This window comes from Mustela nivalis, assembly GCF_964662115.1.
Source record: "Mustela nivalis genome assembly, chromosome: 19".
Taxonomy (NCBI): domain Eukaryota; kingdom Metazoa; phylum Chordata; class Mammalia; order Carnivora; family Mustelidae; genus Mustela; species Mustela nivalis.
The window spans coordinates 6,631,763-6,659,236 of record NC_139038.1 but is presented as its reverse complement, the minus strand read 5'-3'; the positions used below and the strand labels follow the sequence as shown (position 1 = coordinate 6,659,236).

At 43.9% G+C, this 27,474-nt stretch overlaps 1 protein-coding gene across 13 annotated transcripts; it reads right to left on the bottom strand.

Annotated features, from left to right (window-relative positions):
• Nucleotides 1-85: 85 nt before the first annotated feature.
• ZKSCAN5 (zinc finger with KRAB and SCAN domains 5) lies at nucleotides 86-26,839 on the bottom strand. Of its 13 annotated transcripts, none has more exons than XM_082712716.1 (8): nucleotides 25,787-26,318; nucleotides 24,998-25,517; nucleotides 24,709-24,871; nucleotides 20,372-20,510; nucleotides 15,394-15,476; nucleotides 14,987-15,122; nucleotides 7,700-8,308; nucleotides 4,568-6,248 (listed from the first exon to the last, which is right to left on the bottom strand). In XM_082712716.1, exons 4-8 carry the CDS (start codon nucleotides 20,475-20,477, stop codon nucleotides 5,131-5,133), a joined length of 2,052 nt encoding a protein of 683 aa, XP_082568842.1. In that variant the 5' UTR covers nucleotides 20,478-20,510; nucleotides 24,709-24,871; nucleotides 24,998-25,517; nucleotides 25,787-26,318; the 3' UTR covers nucleotides 4,568-5,130. The 13 variants fall into 13 exon arrangements, with proteins under 13 accessions (XP_082568834.1, XP_082568832.1, XP_082568833.1 ...); XM_082712705.1 differs by having other exon boundaries at nucleotides 14,987-15,119; nucleotides 25,787-26,287; XM_082712714.1 differs by lacking the exons at nucleotides 24,709-24,871; nucleotides 25,787-26,318 and adding an exon at nucleotides 26,756-26,839 and having other exon boundaries at nucleotides 14,987-15,119.
• Nucleotides 26,840-27,474: the final 635 nt, after the last annotated feature.

The window sequence follows — 27,474 nt, the reverse complement described above, 5'->3', positions numbered from 1 at the left end:
TTCCCTCTCTAGCTGTCTTTCTCTGTCCAATAAATAAATAAAATCTTTTTTTAAAAATACAATAAAATTGGGACACACTACTAAGTAGTTATTAAAAATGTATTGTATTGTACATCTACATGTATTGGGAACACACTGGAAGCCAGTACGTTGAAAATACCCTCCTAAGTGGGACAGAATTGTGTCTCCCAAAATTCATACATTGAAGCCCCAACCCCCAATGTGACTGCATTTGGAGACAAGGGGGTAAAGTGAAATGAGGTCACAGGGTTGGCCGTCATCTCTAGGACTTATGTCCTTACATCCAGGAGTGCATGCACACAGGAGAAAGCCCACGTGAGGACACAGCAAGAAGGCCGCTGTCCTCAAGCCTAGAAGAGGGCACAGTAGAAACCAACTCTGCTGTCACTTGGATCTCTCACTTCCAGCCTCCAAAACTGTAAAAAAAAAAAATTAGCTTCTGTTGTTTGAGTCACCCTTTCTGCAGCATTTAGTTCTAGGGGCAGAGCATACTAACTTACCAGGTAAAGTATTCAGCGTAGAAACAAACACAACAAACACGTTGTCGGATGCACAACAAATCTAAGCTGCTTTTTCCTCATAGAAACAAGATAACCCAAGGGTTTAAGGTGGTTTATCTAGACTGAGTGATACGTTTGTACTAACACAACCCATCCTATTTTCTCCTGGTAGCGCTCACAACCAGGCATGTGTACTGTACTTGTAATAGTTCCGGCCAAGGATAAAATAAAGCAGTTGCTATACTGCACCAAACTCATGGTTTATTATGCTCAGAAGTACCAAGAGGCAGATGTAAGGAGGTAAAATTGTCCTTGACATCAAGTCTAAGACCTGCTAGTTCCTCCATTTTGGTGTTCATCCTTGAATATTCCTTTTTTTTTTTTAATCTGCTACATTTTCTGTATCTCTGTAGGTACTTCCTTACTTTCCTACCCTTACTTGTTCTCCCTGCATCATTCTGATTTCAAATGTGTCTTCTAGTTCTACTACATGTGATCTGAAGGTTCAACTCGGTGGTCACCCTGATTTGTGTAGTTTTCTTTTTCTGGACCTTCTCTAGGTTTCTTTCTCCTCGGGTCTAAACCACCAGAACTGCACTTACTGGTGAAATCATTCTAGAAGTCTGTACAAGGGCAGAAAGAACGCTCATGTCTTTCCTCCCACGCCTTTCCTGATGGATCCCATCACTTAGGTTTAAGTCAAAGCACAAAGCTGGGCTGGGCAGGGGCGAGGGCACCCTGGCAGAGGGGCTTCCTTCCACATCCTGCTGGGGTGACCCCTCCACCACCCTGCACACCAGAACTCGGAGCCGGAGGGGTCCACCCGGGAGAAGGAAGACCAGCAGAACCAGACCTTAGGACAAATACAAGTCCCAGAAATCCCACCAAAAGTGCTTCAAAGCTCCGCCCCGCCTTGCTCCATGTCATTGGTGCTCTCTAGGAATCCGGGAGGTCTCACCATCTTGGTGGTTCCCTGATCTTTTACATAGGCAGGGGGATTTAGCCTCCTCAGACTGGGAAAAAGACCAAAGTTTAGAAGCATTTTCGCCCCAGTGAGAAAGAAGGAAGGGAACTATGGGGAATCTAGCCTCCAGGGTGGAAGGTGCAGGTCACAAGTTCCTTCTGTAGGGAAAGTACCTCAAGATAATGACCGAGGACCTAGCTGTGCTCTAATGGTTCCAGTACTTTTGGAGAAACAATAGAAAATTTTTATAGAACCAATCACAGGTTTCCTCTCTGCTCCCAGTACCATAGCAAACATTTTCTAAAAACATGCTCCATGCACCCATTTACTGATGTTATTGATTGGAACATAGATTCTACGGTTCTGTTCCCTTTTTGCCTTAGTCGCCTCCAATTTTGCAATATTAAAAAGGTTAAGAAAGTAGTGTCTCAAGCCAACAAATCTTATTCTGACTTGCCCAAACTCGAGCAAAATAAAATGTATGACCCTAATGTTTTGTTTCCCTTTCCTTTTGGAGGTTTGGAAGAGAAGGTATGATGGATACGGTGACTAACACCAAAAAGCTTTTCAAACATTGAAATCACAAAACTGTCTTTTTTTTTTTTTTTTTTTTTTTTGTCTTCCTGCACCCAGAAGCAATGAAGGAAAGAAAGCTGTAAGTCTGATCTGTAAGACAGATCAACATAGTTGTCAGCTCAGGAAGATGTTTCTGGCAATCAGAAACTGGATAACCAACTGTCAGAAAATGTTTTCTCAAGTTCATGTTGATTAAGCATTTGTTACATAAATGTGCCTGAAAACTGGGGATTCCTCCGTCGGGTGGGGGTGATAATCCCATGGGACCTGTGACAATTTTAAGATTTTGTAACTATGATTTTATGGTATCTTGAATCAGAATTCTTTTTCACACAGGTGACAAAAACAGAGTTTTGCCACTTTGTAATGTTTGATGTTTAATAATAAAAGACAGGTGTGCCTGGGTGGCTCAGTCAGTTAAGTGACCGACTCTGGATTTTGGTTCAGGTCATGATCTCCGGTTGTGAGACAGAGTCCCAAGTTGGGTTCCACGCTGGGCGTGGAGCCTGTTTAGGATTCTCTCTCCCTCCCCTTCTCACACCCTTGTCCCAGGTCAGGTGCCCACGCACACATAGCTCTCTCTAAAAAAAAAAATAATAATAAATAAATTAAAAAGCCTTTTAAAAAAATAATGTAAGACATAATATAGTTTACTGCTTATGAGTTTAGATTTGGAGGCAAAGTGGAACATGGTCTGGCTGGGTTCAAATACTAGTTCTGCCACATGCTCTGTGACTTTGGGCACGTGAATTAACTATTGTAAACTTCAGTTTTAAAGAGAGATGATCCAATAAAACACACGATGTTTAGAACATGGCAAATGCTCAATAAACACTAATACCAGGCTTCACTGAAGTGTTCCTTCTCCATTAGGTCTTGTATCAGACCTTCGGTAGTGATTCTCTTTGTTGGAGACTTCTTAAATGCTACCAGTGAGGCCCTCCGACACTCACTTTACATGAAATTGGTGGTTACCTGTCCCAAGGGTGTCATTGTCTCTTTAAGCAACTAATGGCTTTCAGCAAAAGCCACCCAATTCCATAACCTTTCTATTATTTTGTTTTCCACCCAAACCCTACATAAGCCAGCAGCGCCTCCCTTTCTACTTATATCCCCTCCCAGTTCACCACAGTGAGTGTCCCAAAACTGTCCCACAACCTCACACCAGAAACTACCAGTACTCCACGCACCAGCAGTGATGGGGGTCCTCCCTGCCTCCTGGCTGAGTGGTCAACTCCACTATCCATTCTTATATTCAGCTTCCTGGGACCACTCATGGCACCAATGTCTTAGATCAGATTCCCTAAAGCAGAGCCTGAGAAAGGGATCCAGAGCCATGTGATTTGTTGGGGAAGTGCTCTTCAGGAAAAATTTTGTGTTTTTTTATTTTTTAAGCAAATCCTATGCCCCAAGTGAGGCTTGAATTCATGACCCCAAGATCAGGAGTCACATGCTCCCCCATCTGAGCCAGCCAGGTGTCCCTTCCAGAAAAGTCTTTATGGGTAGGAATGAAACAGGATAGAGAGAGGCAAGAACGAAGCATGGATGCAGTCTCAGATACAGTCTGGCCTGATCCACAAAGGAGAGTTCTGGAGAGTAAATGAACCAGTTCTCCCCGTCCCCAACTGAGACAGACCTAGTGAATCGGCCTTTTGTATCCCCCATATCAATCAGCCTCTGGCTGGTGGGTATGGAGGAGAGCTAACTCCTGTGAGGAATCTCCCATCATCTGAGGACAACTTTCCAGAGTCTCTCGAGAAGGGGGAGAGTTGTGAGTACTCAGCAGCCAAAACTCGGTGGCCAGGGGATGGGCGTGCCAGCTTGGTAATGGGGATCTGGGCAGGGCACCAGTGTACAAAACATACAGTCAACAACTATTTATTGTTTATTGTAAGCCCAGCGGTCAGCAGAAGCAGTTCCCAGAAGCACACTCTCCCTGTCTGTAGCAAAGAGGCTCAAATTAACCCTCTTATCCATGTCATCTTTTCCCCACGACCTTCCAACAAAGCAGGGCTAACCAGAAGTTGTACCTTTCTGCTCCCGATTATGGTTTACTTTCAAATCCAACAGCAATCCAAACTGACACTTATTCTACACACCATTATCCTAGGGAGGAGGTCTATCTCCAGAGCAACTGGAATTGCGACACATCCTCCTTGGACCAAGATTCTTAACTTAATTTGGTCCAAGTCCTTCCATGGACCCAGTTGCCCTCCATCTTGTGGGTGACAGACTGAAAACCAGCCCACATTTGGCCTATTTTCTTTTCTCTCTTCCTAAGGTCCCTCTCTCTTCCCTGTAAGATGTGACTGACCAACAGTTTCTCTCCTAAATTTACACACTTAACTCTTCTTGCTACCAGCTACCTTTGATGCTAATAGGATCAAAACAAAAACAAGGCAGAAAATGTTTCATGGAGAAGTCAGAGGCCAAATAATGCAACAGGAACACATACCATCCAGCCTCTGAACCCCAGTTTTGCCAGAATATAAATACCTTAAGTCGATTTCTTTTTAAAGCCTTTAATACTCAAGATGGGCATAACAGCTGGAGCATTCTAGTGGCTGCGATCCTCGTTTCTAGAAAAGGTTCGTTGCTGAGGTACCAAAACAGAAATCATGCTGAAGAGTTCTCTCTTCCTTTCACTGTGCTCTTCCCTGAATAAGCTGTCAAACAAGGCAGAAACTACAAATAAAGCTTATTTCTACTGCATTCATGAGGCTTTTCTCAGTGTGAGCTCTCTGAGATGCAACCAAAAAACAAGTGCCACCTGAAGGCTCTCCTTCATCCACCGTATCCATGGATTCTCTCTTGTCTAGATTCTTAAGCATGAAGATGCTAACAAAAGCATTTCTCAATGAGGAAAGCAAATAGGTATCTACTCACTGTGGGTTCCCCAGTGTCCCTAAGTTCTAACTGAAGGATTTCAACCAATCTGTAGGTTTGATGGTTACACTGGAGAGAATGCTGGAAGTTGTTATTACATTCATTATAGGAGTAGGGTTTCTCTTAGGAAGGCTTCTCTAAAATTGAGTAAGAGCTGTTCTACAACGGAAACATCTATCCACTTCAAGTATTTACGGGATCTGTCCTCTCATGACTTCTCAGATGTTTGAAGAGGCTACAACTCCAGCTGAACCTCATTCCGCATTCTTTGCACTGAAAGGGTTTCTCACCAGTATGGATTCTCTGATGCTGATTAAGATGGGATTTCAGAGTGAAGCCTCTGCCACACTCGTTGCATTGATGAGATTTCATGCTGGAGTAGGTTTTTTGAGGTTGTTTTACGTGGGGACACTGGCCAGCGCCTTCTCTACATATGTCACATTTATGCGTCTTCTCTGCACTGTGAGTTCTGTAGTGCTGAATAAGGTCTGCACTATAACTAAAGCCTTTGCCACAGATATCACACTTGTAAGGCTGCTCTTGTAACTCAATCTTCTTATCTTCAATCACGGTCAGGTTCCAACTATATGCTTCCTCACAAATGCCATTTTTTTCATTGCTCTGACCCATGTGGAGCACCTGATGTTCAATGAGGCTAACGTACTGAAAAAAGATTTCTCCACACTCACGACACTGATGGGATTTCTCTCTAGAGTGGAGTCTCAGATGCCCCGCAAGGTGGGACCGCCTGCCAAAGCCTTTGCCGCACTCGCTACACTTAAAGGGTCTCTCCCCACTGTGCACGCTCTGATGCTGAACGAGATGGGACCTCACCCTAAACGCTTTCCCACACAAGTGACAGGTGTAGGGCTTCTCGCCAGTGTGGACGCGCTGATGCTGAGTGAGATGCACACGCTGGTTGTAGCTTTTCCCACATTCATCACACCTAAAGGGCTTCTCCCCCGTGTGTATTCGTTGATGTTGAATCAGATGTGCACTCTGAATAAAGCTTTTTCCGCATTCATTACATTTGTGTGGTCTCTCTCCTGCAGCTGATTTTTTGTGCACGTATGTGACTTCATTGAAATTTATCCTCTTTGAAGAGGGCTGTCCTAGTATCTCCTTCCTGGGAATTCCCTGCTTTCTATCCAACTGGCCTGGGTGTTCATGGCCTTCTCCAAAATCTTGACCTTCAGAAACATTTCTTTGGATTCTTCCTGATAGTTCCACATCTGCTTCTGAAAATTCTGAAATTTTCTTCTTAACATTCAATTTTATATTCTTACTTCTTTTGTCATTGCCTGAAAGAATAAAGAGGAAATGGAAATGTCACCAGTTTTTTTTTTTTAAGACTATTTATTTGTCAGACAGAGATCACAAGTAGACAGAGAGGCAGTCAGAGAGAGAGGGGGAAGCAGGCTCCCTGCTGAGCAGAGAACCCGAAGCGGGGCTCGATCCCAGGACCCTGGGATCATGACCTGAGCCGAATGCAGAGGCTTTAACCCACTGAGCCACCTAGGCACCCCAACAAATAAAATCTTAAAAAAAAAAAAAGACCTGTAAAAATGTTTTTGACCTTTCATTCACTAATCCCCTTCTGGGCATCTATAAGGAAATAATTCTAAATATATTTTTAAAAAATTATCAGGACAAAAGCAAAAAACAATTCGAAGTTCAACTGAGGAACAGCTAAGTGTTGGCATCTCCACACAACGGCAGGTTGTCAGAAATGACAGGAGGGCCGAGCCATACTGGACAAAGTGTGTCTAATATTTAGCTGTACCCTCTAAGTTCACCTACATAAAAATAAGCTTGTGGAAAAAAAAGATAGAGGGAATACACTAAATAATAACAGTTCTGTTAGGATGGTGGGACTGTGGACCCTGCTTCCTTTCCTCCAACTTCCTGGTCTAGTATTATTTTATCATTTTAAAATAAAATGTAAGTTAGCAAAACGAGAAAAAGGGTCTTAAGGAAGCATGCGGGAGAGCCAAAAATCCTCATTTACTACCACAGAAAGACAAGAGATAATGTTTAAAATCGGGAAGTCGGGCAATAGCCATATGACTGACAGAGAAGGAATTACCAGGGGCGCCTGGGTGGCTCAGTCAGTTAAGCGTCTGCGTTCAGCCCAGGTCATAATCCTGGGGTCTGGGGATCGAACCCCACATTGGGCTCCCCTCACTGCTTGGCAGGGAACATGCCTCTCCCTCTCCCTAACCCCTGCTCCTGTTCTATCTCCCTCTGAAATAAATAAATAAAATCTTAAAAAAAAAATAGGGAATTACCAGAAGAAACAGGTAAGAAAGCTGAGAGCAGGGGCGCCTGGGTGGCTCAGTGAGTTAAAGCCTCTGCCTTTGGCTCGGGTAACGATCCCAGGGTCCTAGGTTCGAGCCCCACATCGGGCTCTCTGCTCGGCAGGGAGCCTGCTTCCCTTCCCCGCTCTCTGCCTGCCTCTAGGCCTACTTGTGATCTCTCTCTGTCAAATAAATAAATAAAATCTTTAAAAAAAAAAAAAGAAAGAAAGAAAGCTGAAAGCAGGTACCTCTGGGAAGAGGGAAGCTGGGGAGGGCAGAGGGCATAGGTTTGCCCACTCACTGGACTCATTAAAGTATCAAAGAATAAAACGGACTGTGATCTCTGCCCCTTAGCTACTGCTCCCAGTAGCACAACATGTCTGTCCTGTTGCTCTAAGCTCATAAAACCATTTTCGCCTCCACCTATTCTCCAAACACAAACCCCTGATACGTACATCTTTGGGATTTCTCTCTGTAGTGGCGTTTCAGATGCTCGATCAGATGCGAGTGCCGGCCGAAGTTTTTCCCGCACTCGGTACAGCCGTAAGGTCTCTCTCCGCTGTGCACGCTGTGATGCTGGACGAGGTGTGAGCTCACACGGAAGGCTTTTCCGCACACCTGACACTTGTAAGGCTTCTCGCCAGTGTGGACACGCTGGTGCTGAGTCAGATGCACGCGCTGATTGTAGCTTTTCCCACATTCAGCACACTTGAATGGTTTTTCTCCAGTGTGGATTCGCCGATGCTGAATGAAGTTTGAGGCTTGAAGGAAAAATTTACCACAATCATTACATTTGTGACCTCTCTCGCCACTTGTGTTTTGCTTACGGTGAGCGTCCGCGATGGCACTGAGATCTCTTTTCTGGGAAGGATTCTGCCTTGATTTCCCCGCTGCGGGGTTTACTTGCCACCTCTCTACCATGCTGTGAAGGTCACTAACTTCTCCAAACCCTTGACTCTGGGGAACATTTCTTGCAGGGCTTCCTGACGTCATCCAGTGGGGTTCAGCGTCATCAGAAATCTGCTTGACGGCGAGTTCCACATTGTCATGCCCAGATTCATAATCTGAAGTAATAGAAGGAAAACAGATTAGCTATTCCCCATACGAGAAGAAACAAAATGACTGAAGGACATGGGTAATTATGAAGCCGAACATGTGCTAGCACCACAGGACTTGGCAAAGGCGGCTTTATGCTCCAGGGAGGGGACAAAGAATCCCCTGGTGGAAACAGGCTGGGGACAGAAGCGCTGGCAAGAATGCACCAAACGGATGAAACCAGGAGAGCAGTCCTTCTACTTAATGAAGGTGACGCCCTCCTGGTGGCGTATTTAACAGGACCTATCTGTGCCCACCTGTGCAACAGTAAATCTTCTTCCTAAAATGTGGTACTGGGTTGTGCAGCTAACCCAATCTTCACCTCCTTCTGTCTGTTCATTTACAGCATGGAGAAGAAAGATGATCTTTCCAGCTTTTTTAATCCCCCAAGAATCTGTTTGGTATGAATTAGTCTAAAGGAAAAAATGCATTCTTCCTATACCCAGGGAAGAATCTAGTACTGTTAAGAGCTAGCTTAATACCTAATAGTCATTGATGACTACAGACGCTGGAGAGACCACAATCACCTCCAGTGTAACCCGACTGGCAACCCACATTTCACTTGAAGCATGGACATTTATTATGCTTTGCAGAGATAAATCTTCAGTAGTTAAAAATAGGGACTATTGGTGGTGCCTGGGTGGCTCAGTGGATGAAAGCCTCTGCCTTCAGTTCGGGTCATGATCTCAGGGTCCTTGGGATGGAGCCCTACATCGGGCTCTCTGCTCAGCAGGGAGCCTGCTTCCTCCTTTCTCTCTGCCTGTCTCTCTGCCTACTTGTGATCTGTCAAATAAATAAATAAAATCTTTAAAAAAATAGGGACTATTATTTTTTATATGCTAGAGAGAGACAGAGAGACAAGGGCCTATCGAGAACTTTCTAATAAGATTTTTCTTTTTGTAAACTGAAAAGCTGTTTTCAAAAATTACAGAATCATGGTAATGAGAGATACCATTTGCTAAGTGCTGCTATGGACCAGACCTATAAATTTGACGGCATTTTATCCTAACAATGACCTTTTTTTTTTTTTAAGATTTTTTATTTATTTATTTATTTATTTGAGAGAGAGAATGAAAGAGAGAGAGAGCATGAGAGGGGAGAAGCAGACTCCCCATGGAGCTGGGAGCCCAATGCGGGACTCGATCCCGGGACTCCGGGATCATGATCTGAGCCGAAGGCAGTCACTTAACCAACTGAGGCACCCAGGCGCCCCCAGCAATGCCCTTCTGAGGTAGATACTATTACTAACCTTTTTTTCATAGTGAGAAGTTGTAATTCTTATACCATCAAGAAAACTTGCATTTCAATTTCGTAAAACTCTTTTTACTCTTCCTAAAAGACATCTTGATAGTAGAAACAAACATATACACAAAAAGAATGGGTTTTTTCCTCCCCCATTTAAGTAAGCAAGTAATCTTCCTGTCATCACAGGCTTTCTTTTTCTCTTTTATTCACATCTGCTTATGCCCATACATTCTATTCTTACCAGAATTCTCTCCCATTCAACCAGTCAAAAAAGCACATGGTTTTCTGTTTCCAGGGATGAATTCAAAGAAAAAAAAAAAAATCAGATTAGCCCAATGCACCTCTCTTGTTCTATTAACAACTGCCCTTTTCCAGAGAAAGTGATTATATAGGTTATCACACCAATGGGTTCAGATTTACTTTTTTCCTCTTTTCCCACCTCTTTACCACGTACACGACAAACTTTCTATTGATGTTCTTGGTTTATCTGCATATCTGACAGAGGACTATGCTTCTTGCTCAATGCTCTACCCAGCTAGTTAGTAATACAATGGTGGGGGGCAGAGGAGACAAAAACAAATCAGGCAGACTTGATGCTTTAAATATCCAGGCCCTTCAACCTCACTGCTGCCCTGTCTGGCATTCTACGTTCCTACGGTTGGCTCCTTTCCCCACTCATTCTTCTCATCAGCAATGTCAAAATATCTCCATCGTGGCTTCCAAGATACATCACTGTTACTTTAAAATTCCAGATAACTGTATGGTACGTTATCATTTTTGCAAAAACGTGTGTATACAGAATATGCCTAGAGATACAATCCAGAAATTGGTAATAGTCAACAGAAGACTGAGGACTGGGGTTGGTAACTCAGTTTTTTACTTTAGACCCATTTATACTATTCGAATATGTTTTACTATGTGTATGTACGGCCTTTTTTTTTTTTTTTAAGATTTTATTTATTTGACAGACAGAAATCACAAGTAGGCAGAGAGGCAGGCATAGAGGGAGAGAGGGGGAGAAGCAGGCTTCCTGCTGAGCAGAGAGCCCAATGCGGGGCTCGATCCCAGGGACCCCGGGATCACACCTGAGCCGAAGGCAGAGGCTCTAACCCACTGAGCCACTCAGGTGCCCCTACGGCCTCTTTCAAACTAAAGTTTGTCAGTGTATTCGAACCTCTACTCTGCCACCTACTTCATCACCTGCTCGTTCTCAACAGGTGACTGTCTCCTATTTCAAAGAAAGGCAAAGCTCCTTGAACACCCTATAGCCGGAACCAAAAGCTTGCTGGCTGCCTTCCTCGGTCAGCCTCCCATCATGGGGGAAGAAGTGCTGTCTCCGTGGCCAAAGGCCAAGCCTCGCTCCTGCACCCTGGACCTCCCAATGCCATCCCACTTTTGAGGGACCACCCTCATCAACGATCTCCTCTTCCTTGTCCCAACATTTCAATTCACTCTTTACTAGTTTTTTTTTTTTTTTTCCAGTTGCATTTAAGTCTGCTTAGAACTCTCCCACTGAAAAGGAGAACGTCCAGAGGCACCTGGGTGGCTCAGTCAGTTAACCGGCTGATTCTTTAATTTTGGCTCAGGTCATGATCTCTGGGTTGTGAAATCAAGCTCTGTGGCTCAGTGAGGAGTCTGCTGGAGATTCTCTCTCTTCCTTCCCCCTCTGCCCCTCCCAATAAAAAAGAAAGAAAGAAAAAAGAGAACATACAAAACCAAGCTATCCACCTAAGCCATGTACTCTTACAGTGATAAGCCCTCTTTCTTTTTAACTTCACAATGTTCTCGAAGGTTTATGTGATAGCCTTCTCAAATTCCTCTCCTTTGCTATCTTAATAGAAACTGTCTCTTGTTCCCCAACATCCCGGACACCCCACTGAAATGGCTGTCTCCAGGATACATCTATTGTTTTAAAAAATCTCTCTCTGAATCTGACGGATACTTTAAAAACCCTGGCCTCCTCCTTTTTTTTTTTTTTTTTTAATTCATTTAAGACAGAAGCAAGAAAGAGAGCATGAACGGGGGAGGTGCAGAAGGAGAGGGAGAAGCAGAGGCTGTCCACTGAGCAGGAAACCTGACACAGGGCTTGATCCCGGGACCAATGGATCATGGCCTAAGCCAAAGGCAGACCCTTAACCAAATGAGCCACACAGGCACCCCAAATCCTGACCTTCTCAATGCTGTTAAGAACACAAAGGCATGAAAATAATCTAATGTGGCCTTCCCAGAGAAGATAAGGGGCAGAAATACTCTAATGTGTTCTTAATGTAGGAGTACACTAGAGTTGTAAAGAGCTTGTAATGAACAGATGGATTAAAAAAAATCAGAAAGGACAAAGAAATTAAAAATAGAGCTTCCCTATGACCCTGCAATTGCACTACTGGGGATTTACCCCAAAGATACAGATGTAATGAAAAGAAGGGCCATCTGTACCCCAATATTTAGAGCAGCAATGGCCACAGTCGCCCAACTGTGGAAAGAACCAAGATGACCTTCAACGGACGAATGGATAAGGAAGATGTGGCCCATATACACTATGGAGTATTATGCCTCCATCAGAAAGGACGAATACCCAACTTTTGTAGCAACACGGACGGGACTGGAAGAGATTATGCTGAGTGAAATAAGTCAAGCAGAGAGAGTCAATTATCATATGGTTTCACTTATTTGTGGAGCATAGCAAATAGCATGGAGGACATGGGGAGTTAGAGAGGAGAAGGGAGTTGGGGGAAATTGGAAGGGGAGGTGAACCATGAGAGACTATGGACTCTGAAAAACAATCTGAGGGTTTTGAAGGGGCGGGGGGTGGGAGGTCGGGGTACCAGGTGGTGGGTATTATAGAGGGCACGGATTGCATGGAGCACTGGGTGTGGTGCAAAAACAAGGAACACGGTTATGCTGAAAATTAAAAAAATTTTTTAAAAAAAGAAAGAAAGGACAAAGTTACAACTGCTTGGAAAACAATATAAAGAAAAACTGTGCCAAGTACTCAAAGTCTGAAATTCATTAAATGCCTGCAAAGTAACTGAAAAAAAGAAAACGGTTATCATATGGTTTCAATTATTTGCGGAGCATAACAAATAGCATGGAGGACATGGGGAGATGGAGAGGAGAAGGGAGTTGAGGGAAATTGGAAGGGGAGGTGAACCAAGAGAGACTATGGACTCTGAAAAACAATCTGAGGGGTCTGAAGGGGAGGGGGGGTGGGAGGTTGGGGGACCCAGGTGGTGGGTATTAGAGAGGGCACGGATTGCATGGAGCACTGGGTGTGGTGCAAAAACAATGAATACTGTTACGCTGAAAATAAATTAAAAAAAAAAAAAAAAGAATACGATACTACCAGACTCAAATGTGAAATATGAGGTATCTGAAATTCATTTAAAAAGAGAATGAAGGGGCGCCTGGGTGGCTCAGTCATTAAGCGTCTGCCTTCGGCTCAGGTCATGATCCCAGGATCCTGGGATGGAGCCTCGCCTCAGGGTCGCTGCTCAGTAGAATGCCTGCTTCTCCCTCTCCCACTCCCCTTGCTTGTGTTCCCTCTCTTGCTGTGTCTCTCTCTATCAAATAAATGAAATCTTAAAAAGAGAATGAAGAAGTATCTGCATTGCATATAACATTTGTGCTGCATAAGTAATCCTTTGAGACGAATCACCATCACTAATATCCCTACAAGATAAAGCCTCAGAGGGCACAAACAAGCAAATCAAAGAAAAGGAAATACTAGTATGTATCACTAGTAGTAAAAGAAACGGAGAATTTCAGAGAGTAGGAGTCAATTTTTTTTTTTTAAATAAAAGCCTATAAGTGAACTAAAACTCTTAGAACAATGTAAGCTGGTATAAATGCTTAAAAGAAATTTAGCATTATATGTGGCTGGCTGGCTCAAAGAAGCACGAAACTTTTGATCTTGGAGTGGTGGGTTGGAGCCCCACGCTGGGTATAGAGACTAATTAAATAAATAAGCTTTTTTAAAAAAGACAGAGATTTGACATTATATGTGTATTTCACCTGAAGTCTACCAGAGTGCTTAGTTTGTAGTGGTTCTTCTAAGAGAATTCATTCAAAAGAAGATAAAAGCTATAAGCTCCAAAATTTTGGTGCTGAGATCAGCATTTATACGGTGAGAGATTTTTTATAAATGTTCCAGGCATATAATTGAGTAATAGTTTGCAGGATCATAATTTAGAAACAAGCTCAAAATCTCATTTAGGGCACAAAATTTCAAGAAGGGATGGGGACATGTAAAATGGAGGTGGCCAGGCGGATGTCATGAAATAGACACCCACGATCTGAGAATGATGATGGAGTGAACAACCAGCCCCCCAGGCACTGGTGAAAGGGGAGATCCTCCAATAACACAGTCGCCCCTTGAACAACACGAGTTTGAACCACACAGGTCCACAGACATTTGACTTTCCTTTGATACATACAATCCCATAAATGCATTTCCTCTTCCTTACAATTTTAATAACACTTCCTTTTCTCTAGCTTACTTTCATGTAAGATCACAGTATATGACATATATATATAAACGATGTGTTACTCGGTTTTATGATTTTTTTTAATTTTTAAAATTTTTAATTTACTTTTATTTTTTATTTTTTATAAATTTTAATAAATTTTTTGGCTTTATGTTATCAGAAGACTTCAGCTCAACAGTAGGCTATGACTAGTTAAGTCTTGGCGGAGTCAAAAGTTATACTCATGGGGTGCCTGGGTGGCTCAGTGGGTTAAAGCCTCTGCCTTCAGCTCAGGTCACAACCTCAGGGTCCTGGGATCGAGCCCCGCATCAGGCTCTCTGCTCAGCGGGGAGCCTGCTTCCCTTCCTCTCTTCCCTTCCCTGCCTCTCTGCCTACTTGTGCTCTCTGTCTGTCAAATAAATAAATAAAAATCTTAAAAAAAAAAAGTTATACTCAGACTTTTGACTGTGTGGGGGGTCAGCGCCTTTGGCCCTATGTTGCTCAAAGGTCAAATGTACTCTAATAAGCAGTTATTTGGCAAAGTCTGAGATGCCTTCACAGATGAGAATGATTCAGTTAGGAATTATTCAACATGTCAAGGAACAGAATACAATTAACTACTACGAATCTATTAAAACCCAAGCCTGTCAGCTCTGAGCTCTTTTATCTTAAAGCACTAAAATGAGAACATTTGCTGCATTGCAAATACTATCCCCCAAGTATTATCAGACTTCACTCATACCCTGATGATGATGATAGAAATAATCAGAATAAGCTGAATAAGAAAAAAAAGGGGAATGTCAATTTACTCTTTCACAGAAAAAAAAAAATAAGCAAAATCACAGTAATTAAGTCACATACATGCTTTTATATGATGTGCCAGAAATACTCTTTATAACAAAGTTAAGATGTCCTAATCCATGCAGATGAAATCATTCTTACCCATGGAAGTAATACTCCCAAATTTCTCCTTCCTGTCATCCCTATAGAGGGACTTCTGGGACTGGTCCAAATGTCCCCATTCCTCCAGGATGAAGGATACAGCCACATCAGCCACATCTTCAATTTTCACCAACTTCTGAAACACGAGATCACCACTAAATTCCCATTTCCTCTGTTCAGATTTGGAGTGAGGGGAAGTGGGCGCATGAAGGGAAAAAACAGGAGGGTCTGTGCTTCAAAGACGAGAGGGAAGCACTGGCTCGAAGGGAAAGCAGCATTCAAGGAGGAACCCCAGCTGGGCCCGGTCTGCAGTGAGACAGAACTCCTGATGGGGATTCAGGATTAGGGGGCCTCCTTGTCCAAGAACAGACGTGGGTCCTCACTGCGGGCATGGGACGCCGGCTCACCTGGGACCCAGCTGAGAGAAGTGAGGCTGTCAGCTCCTGGCTGTCCTTCAGGGGAAGGGAAGGAACTTGGAGAGCAGGTAGGGCTGAGGGGGGAGAAAAAGAGGCATCAGTGAGAATATCTTTGTCCAGTTCCAACTGCCATCATGGTCTACTTGCACTCAAGAATCCACGATGGCGCCTTGCCACAGCAAGGCCATATTTTTCTGCTTGGCTCTCAAGGCCCTCCATGTTGTGGCTCCTCCCACACCAACTACACTCTCTCTTTCCCCACAAAAACTAGACTCCCTGCTGTAGTCAATCAGGCTAATCCCTGCTGGGGACCTCAAGACTGTGCCATTCACTTGTAAAGGATGCAATCTGCTCTGCCAAGGTCAAATCTCATCATCTCAAAGAACAACCAGTCCCACAGCTTCCACGAGGCTGAAGTGCTATGGAGAGCCCAGGATTTCCCAAATTTTAATGTGCACACAAATCATGTGGAGGTCTTGGTACAGGACAGATACGGCTCAGCCGTTCTGCAGCGGCCCCCATATCCTGCGCCTCTAACAAAGCCATGTGATTCTGGTGCTGCTCCTTGAGCCCCATTTTGACAAGCAAAGTCTTAGTCCACGTTCTCCTCCGTCCAAAAGCTACCATGGTTGATGGAGAGTCAACCAATTAGTAAAGCACTAAGTCTACATTGTGTGTTATAAGAAAGGAAGATAAAACAATTCTTGCCTTCCAAAACCTTTACTGTCTAGTGGGGAGAGCAGACATGTGAGCCTCACTTACTTCCAGCTCAGTGTAAGGGTAATATACTTGAAAGTTACTCAAGTTCCCACAGGAACCTAGAAGCAGGAGCACCTCCACAGCAGCAGGAGGTGGGAGCACCAGCAAAGCCTTTTCACAGAATGTGACTCTGATAAGCAGGGTTGGGGTGGGCTTGGGGGGGATGAGGGTGCTTTCTGAGCAGAATGAATTGCATGTGAAATGTCTAGAGGGTCTGTTGGTGACCTTCTGACCCCTGCTATCACCTCTGCTTGTTCTTTGTTTGAGATCGGGGGTGCATACGATCTCATGGTCTATGTATGCCCTGATTGGGACAAATGCACCTGGTATTAATCTTTAATCTCACAGTTTAGACGTTGCTATGGTTTCCCTGGTCCTAAAGATGTATGTCCTTATGTAGTCTGCTTCTCTCTAAGGACTAGGAAGTAATCAACAATGACACAAAAAGAGATAAAGCCAAAAACAGATGGCAGAGACAGCAGCTGAATCCAGGAGTGTGGCTAGAGAGTCAAAAAAAGACGCCAAGAAAGAGATGAATAGGGGTGCCTGGGTGGCTCAGTGGGTTGGGCCTCTGCCTTCAGCTTGGGTTATTATCTCAGGGTCCTGGGATTGAGCCCCGCATCGGGCTCTCTGCTTGGCAGGGAGCCTGCTTCCCTCTCTCTCTGCCTGACTCTCTGACTACTTGTGATCTCTGTCTGTCAAATAAATAAATAAAATCTTAATTAAAAAATAGAAGGGATGAGGGGTGCCTGGGTGGCTCAGTGGGTTAAAGCCTCTGCCTTCGGCTCAGGTCATGATCCCAGGGTCCTGGTATTGAGCCCCACATCGGGTTCTCTGCTCAGCAGGGAGCCTGCCTCCCCCTCTCTCTGCCTGCCTCTCTGCCTACTTGTGATCTCTGTCTGTCAAATAAATAAAATCTTAAAAAAATAAAAATAAAAATAGAAAGAATGAATATAGTTTGTACTTAAATAGTAATTTTGATTTTGAGCATAGACTACCTTCCAATTACAACTACAATAATTAAAATAATTATACTCCAGACAATTCCACTTATTTTATGAAGTTCCTATAAAACCTTTTGTTTCTTCAGCTTTTTAGCAAATGACTTTGCCCCTCTCACGCTGGAATTAGTTCCAGAGACAGAAAACCAGCCATCAGTGCTATCAAAGGCATGAGGAATGCAGCCTTCCCCAGTGTGTGGAAATCAAAAACCAAAACAAACACAAAACAAACCTCATAATTTTGCAGGAAGAAAGAATCTGGCTGGGTCTAGCTCACAAGGCGGAAAAGAGAAGCAGTACCTAGGCACAGAAAGACAGAGTAGCCTGGCGTGATGAGACTCTGGCAGTGGAGGGAATAGGACAGGAGTGCACTTGGAAGGGCCTGGTGGAGAAGCAAGGGCAGCACAACTGGGAATTGGGTAAAAGGATAAATGTAGAACTGGATTTTGCTGGGGTTAGAATCCCAGCTCTGTCACTAAGAGCTCAGTGACCTTGAATGAATTACCTAACCTGACCAGGCCTCAGCTTTTTAATTTCTAACATGAGGATAACAGTAGTACCTATTACGTTGGATTAGTGTGGGCCAACTAAGTATATTAAGACACAATTTGGGATTTGGGGTTTCTTTTCTGAACAGTGTTAACTATTTTAAAGGCTGGAATTACATGACTTTTATTCCTTTAGAGGTCTTCTGAAGAACAATAAGAAAATTATTTTAGTATTATTAAAGAATAGAATATGACTCATTCCGTCTCCTAATTTCTGTATGGGTCCACTGGACTCTTCTACACATGGAGGGGACCGTTTGAGATCTGAGTGACTGTATTTTTCCCGTATCATAAAACATTTTCCTAATTCATCATACTAAGAATTACTGCATGTTTCCTAATCATTATTCATTAATTATTCCCAACGATGGCAAAAAAAACTAAAATAGTAAGAAAACAGGAGAATAAAGGAAATACTGAGGATGATGATATAAGAGTGAAATAAGTGATCATTCTTCACTAGTCTCCAAGTATTAAATTCACTGCCCAGAGTTTTGCATCATCTTCAAGAAGGTATAAGACTGCTGATGCTTGCTTTTAGCTTTCACTGAGTACAGCTGTGAATTCAGAATTCATTTTCCACCCCATCGGCAAAGACAATTTGCAGCTGAAGACACTTCACTATTACTAGATGAGTAAGAAGACACCGCGAAGAGACAGAGCAGGGCCTTCTACACAATAACGATGAAGCTGAACCCAAAGGGCAAATCTTCAAAGGACTCTACAAATAATATCAGAGGTAAATTTTCTCAAATGTAAGAATCGACAACAAACACTCTATTTTTAATTTCAAAAAGGAAATATGACATTCTCATCCAGTCAATTATTCAACAGGAAGGACTTCATCAGGCAAGATTTTGCAACAAGATTCTGGGGACAGTTTTGCAAAAGGGACAGTTTTCATTTTTCTAAAGGGAAAAAGGACAGTACTAGGTGACAGTATTCTTTCATTTTTTTATGTTTCTATTACCAAAATGTACTTGATATAAAGAGGTTTAGTTCTTATTAAAATTTCCTTGAGAATTATTTTTTATTATCCTTTGATTCTTTTGTAAATTATTCATAAAATAAATATATAATATATATAATAAAATAATATAATAAATAAAATAAAATAAAATAAAAGGGTCCCTTGGCCCCAGATGGTAAACAGCAAAAACTATTTTCTCTGGTACACTGAGGGCTTAATCATTCCCACACGTAAAGCACTTGGGACAGTTGCTGATGCCCAGTAAACACTATATTAGTATGGCTGCTGCTGCTCCAACTTTTGTTATTATTACCATAGTGAAAGGAAAGCTGGAAAAGACCGGAGCCATCCGGAGCCATGGGGCATGCGAAATGGAAGGGCTGACCCCTCAGGGGAAAACACAAGAAAGGCTGCGGCCAAACCTGGAACACATGTTTGTGATACCTTCTCCACAATTTTGAAATCCCCAAGCGCTAAATACCAAAGAAGGCCTTCCTCGCATTAAGTTAGGCTCTGAATCAATTTGACAGCAAAACCTGACCAGAACTTTTGTAGCAACATGGCCAGGACTGGAAGAGATTATGCTGAGTGAAATAAGTCAAGCAGAGAGAGTCAATTATCATATGGTTTCACTTATTTGTGGAGCATAACAAATAGCATGGAAGACCAGGGGAGATGGAGAGGAGAAGGGAGTTGGGGGAAATTGGAAGGGGAGGTGAACCATGAAAGACTATGGACTCTGAAAAACAATCTGAGGGGTTTGAAGCAGTGGGGGGTGGGAGGTTGGGAGAACCAGGCGGTGGGTATTAGAGAGGGCACGGATTGCATGGAGCACTGGGTGTGGTGCAAAAACAATGAATACTGTTATGCTGAAAATAAATTACAAAAAAAAAAAAAAAGAACTGATGTGAAGCTCTTGAAAGTTTTTATTTAATCTACTTACTGCAAAGCTGCATACATTTCACTGCCGAAATATTAATGTGTGCACTGTGGAGTCCCACCTCAAATCCTGTTGGTACTGTACTATAGGGTATATAAATCATATTCCTATATTCCCTTAATAAATCTGAAAATTTCTGACTTCTAAAATATATCTGATAGCGAGAGTTTCGGATTAGGGTTAGAGACCTGTGGACATTTGCCATCGTAAGTAAGACTCATCAGTTCACTTTCCTTCCGTCACGTGTCTAATACAAGTTAATAAAATTGAGTGGGGGGGGCAAGGGAGGAGAGAGAGAGAACAGTCACTCTAATGGTCACCGCGAAGCCCTGCTTGAAAATAAGATTTCCAGGTCAATGACTGAGGAGCCAGAAAGGAACGCAGTCAGGAACTGGAGAGCTGTTCTTACGGGAGCAGTAAGACTACAAAGTCGACGAGTTGGAGCTGGAAAACTGTCGTAAAACAAGTACGACACTTTCGTAAAGGACTTCTGCAGGTGTTCTGACAGCCTCCGCACTTAGAGCTGTCATCATCCTGGCAGCTACATTCACCGCGAGCCATCCTACAAGGTGACCTCTCTCTGAATGCCCAGGACTCGATGCCAGGTCCCCAGCCCTTCCCAAGCTCCCGAACCTGCTGACTGCAGAGAGGCTGTCCAGCCTGAAGTCTCTTTCCCACAATTACTGCTTACCCACGTGGCCTGGCCACCCACTTCTAGCCACATCTGCTCCACCAAATCTCACATCCTCACCATTTTCCTCCAGCAGATGAGGCTTCTGTGGCTCTTGTTCAGACTGGGGGTCCACGGACAGGAGCTGGTGGCTGAGGGACTCCTGTACAACTCCAGGTGGCACCATCTTCTGAGGAAGCCCTTCGGGACACACCACGATCTAACAAGCACAACCACACTGATCAGCACGTTGCAGAGAGGGCTGTGGAAGAATCCAGTAAATTCCCACTCTTCCATTCACTCTTTTGCCAAATATTTAATGTGTATCTACAATGAGCCAGGCAAACTGACTACACAGCGGCTTAATAAACACAGTTTCTTTCTAGGTGAAGATGACTTCCATTAAGCTTATTCACACACAAATAAATAATTACAAACTGTTAATGGTTAGAAAGAAGAAAGTAGTGCCTTAAGACAGAACTGATGAGACCTACTTTAGAAAGGGTGGCCAAGAAAGGCTTTTCTGAGGAAGTGTCACCTTTAAGTAAACACTTTAGGTTTGCCCTTTAGGGGCAAAAGAAGCCCGCCAGGAGAAAAGTCAGAAGTGTCTGGATCTGAGAGAAAGACTCTCAGGCAGAAAACAAGTGTCTGGTACAGTTAAGGAACTATAAGAAAGCCACGGTGAGTCAAGTTTAGTGAAGGGGAAAGAAGTGAGAAGGGAAGTTGAAAAGGTCAGTACAGACTCAGGAAGCCACACTCGGTTCCTTAGTGGATGCCGTTCAGGTAGGACAGACCAACACCAAGACCAGAGCTAGTTCCTGACCCGCCTGCTCAGTACTCCATGTTTCTGTTCTGGGCTCTCCGTCAACCCTAGCAGATACACAATTACTCTGCCACAACTGGTCTCCGCAATCTATCTTTTCTGGAAGGTACTAGCTCAGCAGCATCCTAGCAGATACTAAGATCCTGCATTGAGAGAGAACTGCCATCCTCCTTTTCCCCTCCCTTATGTTTCAAAGAACTTTAAATTTTCACCCTCTTAGCACTCGCAGAACATGGTACAGGAGTCACGTTAACGGGTGCTCCACAACAGTTGCGGCAAAGATCATTTGGCATGGAAGTTTGTGTGTCCTTGTGTGTCCTTACCCACTCAGGGTTAGAGTTAAGATGATGCCAAGTATGTCAAAGGGCATGTCAGCACCGAAAAAACAAAGTAGCCCTTGAGGTTCCCTGACACTAGGACAGAGACACCAAGGAGGAGGGGTAAGGGATAAAGCCTGGGAAAAGGCCTGCCAGAGACAAGAACTGCCTGGAGATAAAGCTGAGGAACAATGTCGGGGATGCAGATGGCAGGCAGAGAGAAAGGCAAACAAAGTGAGCTACGGGGTCCCTTAAGGAAATCCCCTCTTGGGGCACCTGGGTGGCTCAGTGGGTTAAGCCTCTGCCTTCGGCTCAGGTCATGGTCCCAGGGTCCTGGCATGGAGCCCCGCATCGGGCTCTCTGCTCAGCAGGGAGCCTGCTTCCCCCCTCTCTCTCTCTGCCTGGTTTCTGCCTACTTGGGATCTCTGTCTGTCAAATAAATAAACAAAATCTTTTAAAAAAATCCTCTCTATGGGCCTCAAATCCCTACTACCAACAAGAAATTAATTTTCTCTGTGTCCCTGCCAAAGACAGGCTGCATAGCACAATGAGAGAGGTAAATGTACACAGTGATTCTCAATCCTGGCTCAAAAATCCGTTTTGTTTTCCTCTGTATTTTTCAATATTATTATTTTAAAAAGTAAGGAAAAGCTTGTTTGTTAATGTCCCAAATTAGGCTTAAAAAAGGAATAACCAGAGGTCACCATGAACCTTTACTTTCTGTCCTCATGGAGGCAATAGAAAGGTTCAGACATTCCCATCTGGAAGATAATCATTCAGTATAGCCAAGGGTCTGGCTGAGGGTCCGTAGCAATTCCCTCTTGCTGCCCACTTGCCTCACGGAGGGAATTATACCAGCTGAAGAGCCTGAGGATGTTCTGGAATGTTGAAGTACCCCTCACCCAGATATGAAGAATAATGAGACTGGAACCTTACAATGAAGTGCAATGGCAAAAATAAGGGAGGGGCGCCTGGATGGCTCAGGCAGTTAAGTGTCTGACTTTGGCTCAGGTCATGATCTCAGCATCCTGCATCCTGAGATCAAGCCCAATGTCAGGCTCCCCGCTCAACAGGGAATTGGGTTATCCCTCCTCTGCCCATGCACTTTCTCTCTCTCAAATAAATATTTTTTAAAGAAAGAAAGAAAGAAAGAAAGAAAGAAAGAAAGAAAGAAAGAAAAGAAAAGAAAAGAAAAAGAAAGAATGAGGGAAATTCTCCACCTAACGTCAAACTCTTGTGACCTAAGGTCTCACAATTTTTGTTTCTTCGCTAAAATAATTAATTAATTAATTAAAGTTTAAGAAAGTGTGACCCTAGCAACAAGAAGGTAGAGGGTCAGGTTATAAATGAGTAAGACAAGAACAGGAGCGCCTGTCAGTTAAGCGTCTGCCTTCGGCTCAGGTCACGATCCCAGGATCCTGGGATCAAGCCCAGCATTGGGCTCCCTGCTCAGCAGAGAGCTTGTTTCTCGCTCTCCCTCTGCCTGCAGCTCTGCCTACTTGTGGTCTCTCTCTCTGTCAAGTAAATACGTTAAGTTACCAAAAAAAACAGATAAGAAGATGTAACAACATAAAGATATTGATCCTCTCTAAATTAATACATGATTTACTGCAAAACCCCCCTCCCCTGCCCCCCCAAAAAAAATAACAGGATTTTTGGAGTGGTGAAAACTAAAGTAAGTAATTCTAAAGTTCATCAGGAAAAAAGAAAATATTGAACAAAATTTGGAACAGGAAAGGGTAGCCCGATCAATACCAAAACACTTTGCAGAGCTCAGATAATTAAAAAACTCAAACATTAACAGATAATAAGGTCAATAAAACAGATTAAAAAGACCTAAATACACCCAAATACATGCAGAAATTTGGTATGTAATAAAGACAGCATTTTAATCAGAGAGGACAAAAGGGATTACTATACAAGTTTGCTGGGACAACTGGACAGACATCTGGGGAAAGAAAGTTATAACCATATCAAACACTGTGCACCAAAACAATAAATAAATAAAAACTTAAAAACTGAGAAAAGACTATTAGAAAATTTTCTTATAATACTGTAGTGGAGAAGACCTTTCTAAGTATGGCACAAAACCCAGAAACCATAAATTAAAAGATATAAATTGAAAACCTAAAAATTAAAACCCCTGCAAAACAAAAATCTCCATGAGCAAAGACCAACAATAAAGCGGAAATATAAACTTGCAACTCAGATGACAGACACAGTGCTTACTTTTTTCAAATAGATAAATAATGCAAACAGATAATGCACAAAAAAGGGTACACGCATATACTGCCTGGCTGGCTCAGTCAATGAGCATGTGACTCTTGATCTCGGGGTTGTGAGTTCAAGCCCCACACTGGGTGTAGAGGCTACTTTAAAAAAAAAAAAAGGGTACACACATGGCCCTTTAAAATATATTGTGGTCAAGCTCACCCATAATATAAGAAATGCACACTAAAATCTCACAGTAATGGAATATTGCATCTTTCAGATTAGCAATAACAAAAAGTTGGATAACATCACATCATCAGGCTGTGAGCAAAAATTTCTCTCGTACCCTGCAGGAGGGCGTAAAAACTGGTCTAAGCTCTGCCGAGGGCAATCTGTCAACAGCTGTCAAAATTACAAATGCAGGGGTGCCTGGGAGGCCCAGTGGTTAAGCGTCTGCCTTATGCTCGGGTCATGATCCCAGGGTCCTGGGATCGAGCCCCGCATCAGGCTCCCTGCTCCGTAGGAAGCCTGCTTCTCCCTCTCCTGCTCCCCTGCTTGTGTTCCCCTCTCTCGCTGTGTCTCTGTCAAATGAATAAATATAATCTTTAAGAAAAAACAAATCACAAATACATATGCCCTCTGAGCCAACAATCGGACTTCCTCTAAGCATTTATTCTATAATTCATGATGTACGTAAAAGTCATTGCAGCAAAGTTTGTTATATAAAAGTTCAGAAACAATCGAAAGGAATGACTTAAATGGGCTTCAACAGGAGTTAAAATTCTGGTACATTCATCCACACAGTGAAATATAACACAGTTTCAGAGACTGAGGCAGCGTTGTTTGCACGAACATGGAACAAACCAAAATGTAAGAAAAAAGCAAAAGGCAGAAGTGCACAGTGATTTAAAAACACCTATGCTTTCTTAAAACATATCACCTACATGTGTGCTCATATATACACAGAAGAAAGTCTCTCTCTGTAAGGATATACAGATATTGGGCGACAGTGGCTACCTCTGAAGAGGATTAGGTAGCTGGGGACTTAGGGGCGAGAGGAAACTTACTTTTCATAACAACCTTATGCACCTTTTGAATTTTGCATCATGTCATTCAAAAAACAGATACAGTAATTTTAAAAAGAAATAAAATCGCTGACTGTCTTCTCCAGGTTAACACACTGGATACTGCTTCTCTTTGCTGGAGTGGCAGGAAATCTCCACAGTGTACCTAATCCCAGGAGAACAAAAGAATATGGATGAAGGACCGGAGCGCCAAGGATCTCACCCCTGCTCAGCAGCACCTAACTCTCTTCCTCTCCTTCCTCACTGCACCAGTGTCTCCCCTTTCACTCACCTGTTGTCTGCGTTCATCCAGTTCTCTCTGTATATTTTCTACCACAGCCACAGCCTCTTCTCCACTTTCCGGGTGATGTTCTCTGACCCAGGTCTGAAACTCTTCAGGGAGGATGGTCAGGAACTGCTCCAGCACCAACAGCTCCAGGATCTGCTCCTTGGTGTGCAGCTCGGGCCTCAGCCACTCGCAGCACAGCACCCGGAGCTGGCTCAGGGCCTCCCGGGGACCCGAGGCCTCATGATACTGGAAGTGCCTGAAGCGCTGGTAAAAAGTCTCAAACACTGGAGGGTTGTACTCCTGCATCCACGTGCAGTCTTCTTCTTCCACCTTCACTATTAGAAGGTCTTCTTGCTCCTGTGAAGTCTCGGCTGGAGGGTCTAAGTCTATAACTTCCCCAGACTCTGTCATTATCATTCCAACTCAGAAGGATGTCTCTCCAGGTTAGCGGGGTTACACAGATCAAATCTGTTTTCTGCTCTTTAAGATCTTCTGAAGGGCACTTCCGTGAGTGTGCAACCTACTGATATATTGGAAATCATTATTAGCAGAGAGCTGACAAAGAGGTCATCGGTACTAAAGATGACAACTCAACAGTGCAATTTACTTTAAAATTCAGATTACAAGACAGCCGTCACTCCGCCCATAAAATTACTACCCATAAATAGAGAACATTTCCAACATTTAAACAATTTAAAGAAAAGCAATAAAAACCTGACATCAGGCCTAATCGAATACAATTTTAATGGTGAGGAACATTACATTTCTTATAAATAATAGGACAAGACTTACTAACTAGTCCAGATGCAGTCTCTGCTTGTCTCAATCACAAGCCAAACTTAAGTCAAAACAGGGGTCAAACACATTACAGCGGTCAAAAGGGGTCTTGTCCTTCATGCCACAAGAGCATGACAGACCAAGAGGAGACTTCATTGGTCCCGAAGAGAAGCACAGCTATAAGTACAGGCTCGGACCTGGAGTCTTCGGAATCGCCCCTGACCCCATAGTCACGGAAACCGGGTCGGTCAAGGTTAGAGACAGGACCCCCGTCTGGACACAAAGCCCATCCCCTTTCCTCCAGGCACCAGTCCCGGGAAGCTCTCCCGGAGACCAAGCTCCCGCAGCCACGCTCGGAAAGACAGGTTTTTTTCCCCACAAACGGAAAGAAAACCGAAGCCGACACTTCGCAACACTTCCTCGCCGGAAGTAAGCAAGTCCAAGCTTTCCCTGTCCAACAGGGTCGAGCCATCAATCCCACCGCCGAAAGCACTTCCGAGTCCTCTCTAGGAATCCCGGAGGTCCTCGCCTCGCAGCGGGCGGGAGGGCCCGCCCCAGACCCCGCCCCGGAGGGGCTGTGGGCCAATCGGCGGGGAGTTTGTGGTGCTCCGGGACGCGGCCGTTCCCCGCCCACCGAGCCGCAGCTTCAGCGCCACTAGAGCTGGGAGGAAAGGGATTCTGCTTCTGTCCATCCGAGCCTACACACATTTAAACAGCCCAGGCTCCCCCCATTTCCTAGGAGTCGGGGCAAGGGACCGGGCTTAGCTGTCCGGACTGGTTGCTAAGGCAACAGTTTAGCTAATGTCTGATTGGCCGTAGAACTTGTGCTCCCCCACCTCCAACGCTCTGCGCCCCACTTCGAAGTAGGTTCGCCCCTTCCTGAGTGCCCGCAACCCTAATTTCTCTTCAATGTTTAATCCTTCATGTTCAGGAATTCTCCTGAATTCTCGCCCCTCCCCGCACCCCGTCTCCAGACACACCCACCTCTTCACCACCGCAGTGCTCAAGGGGCCGAAATCTGCGACGTCAGACGGGGAGTCCAGAAGCCTACAAATCCCAGCAAGCCCCGCGCGGGCTACGCCCGCTAGCCAATAGGTCCGCAGGTCTCTTTGCAGCCTCGGTCTCGAGAACCTATCAGAACGTGGGAGGGCAAGGAGGCGTTTCCTCGAGCGCCTCCGCGGGGAAGGCGGGTTATGGGGTAGTGGGTTGCTCTCCAGGCTTGGGGGTAACGGAGTCCGGAGCAATACGATTCTGCGGAGTAGAGGATTCGTCTGTGCAGCGGTTCTTAGCACTTCTTAATAACTTCTTAATAACCTCTCGTTTGTGTATATGTTTACAAACGCCTAAATTGACGCTGCGATATGTCTGGTGGGTTATAGGATTTGTGTGGTTTCACTTTTTACATGTACTTTGCGTACGTTCACTTTTAAACACTGAGCCTTTGATCCATTCAAAATTATCTTGGTGTATGGTGTAAAATATAGATCGAACTCTTTTTCCAAATCGCTACCCAGTTGTCTCATTATTTATGAGAAAGTGTCTTCACCTCCCATAGATTTTGTGATGCTGCTTTTATCGTACACTAAATCCTCGTGCTTTGTGGTCTGTTTCTAGATTTTCTACTCTGGTGCAATGGTCTGTCCCTGTGATGATATATTTTAATTTATTGAGGATTAACACTTGGTTTTAATCTCTCTTTTTAA

Coding starts and splice junctions, on each gene's coding strand:
- ZKSCAN5 (XM_082712704.1), bottom strand. CDS start 25,411: ATGATAATGACAGAGTCTGGGGAAGTTATAGACTTAGACCCTCCAGCC. Junction 20,511..24,997: donor TGGATGAACGCAGACAACAG/GTGAGTGAAAGG, acceptor TGTGCTTGTTAG/ATCGTGGTGTGTCCCGAAGG. Junction 6,249..7,699: donor CAGAGAGAAATCCCAAAGAT/GTACGTATCAGG, acceptor TTATTCTTTCAG/GCAATGACAAAAGAAGTAAG.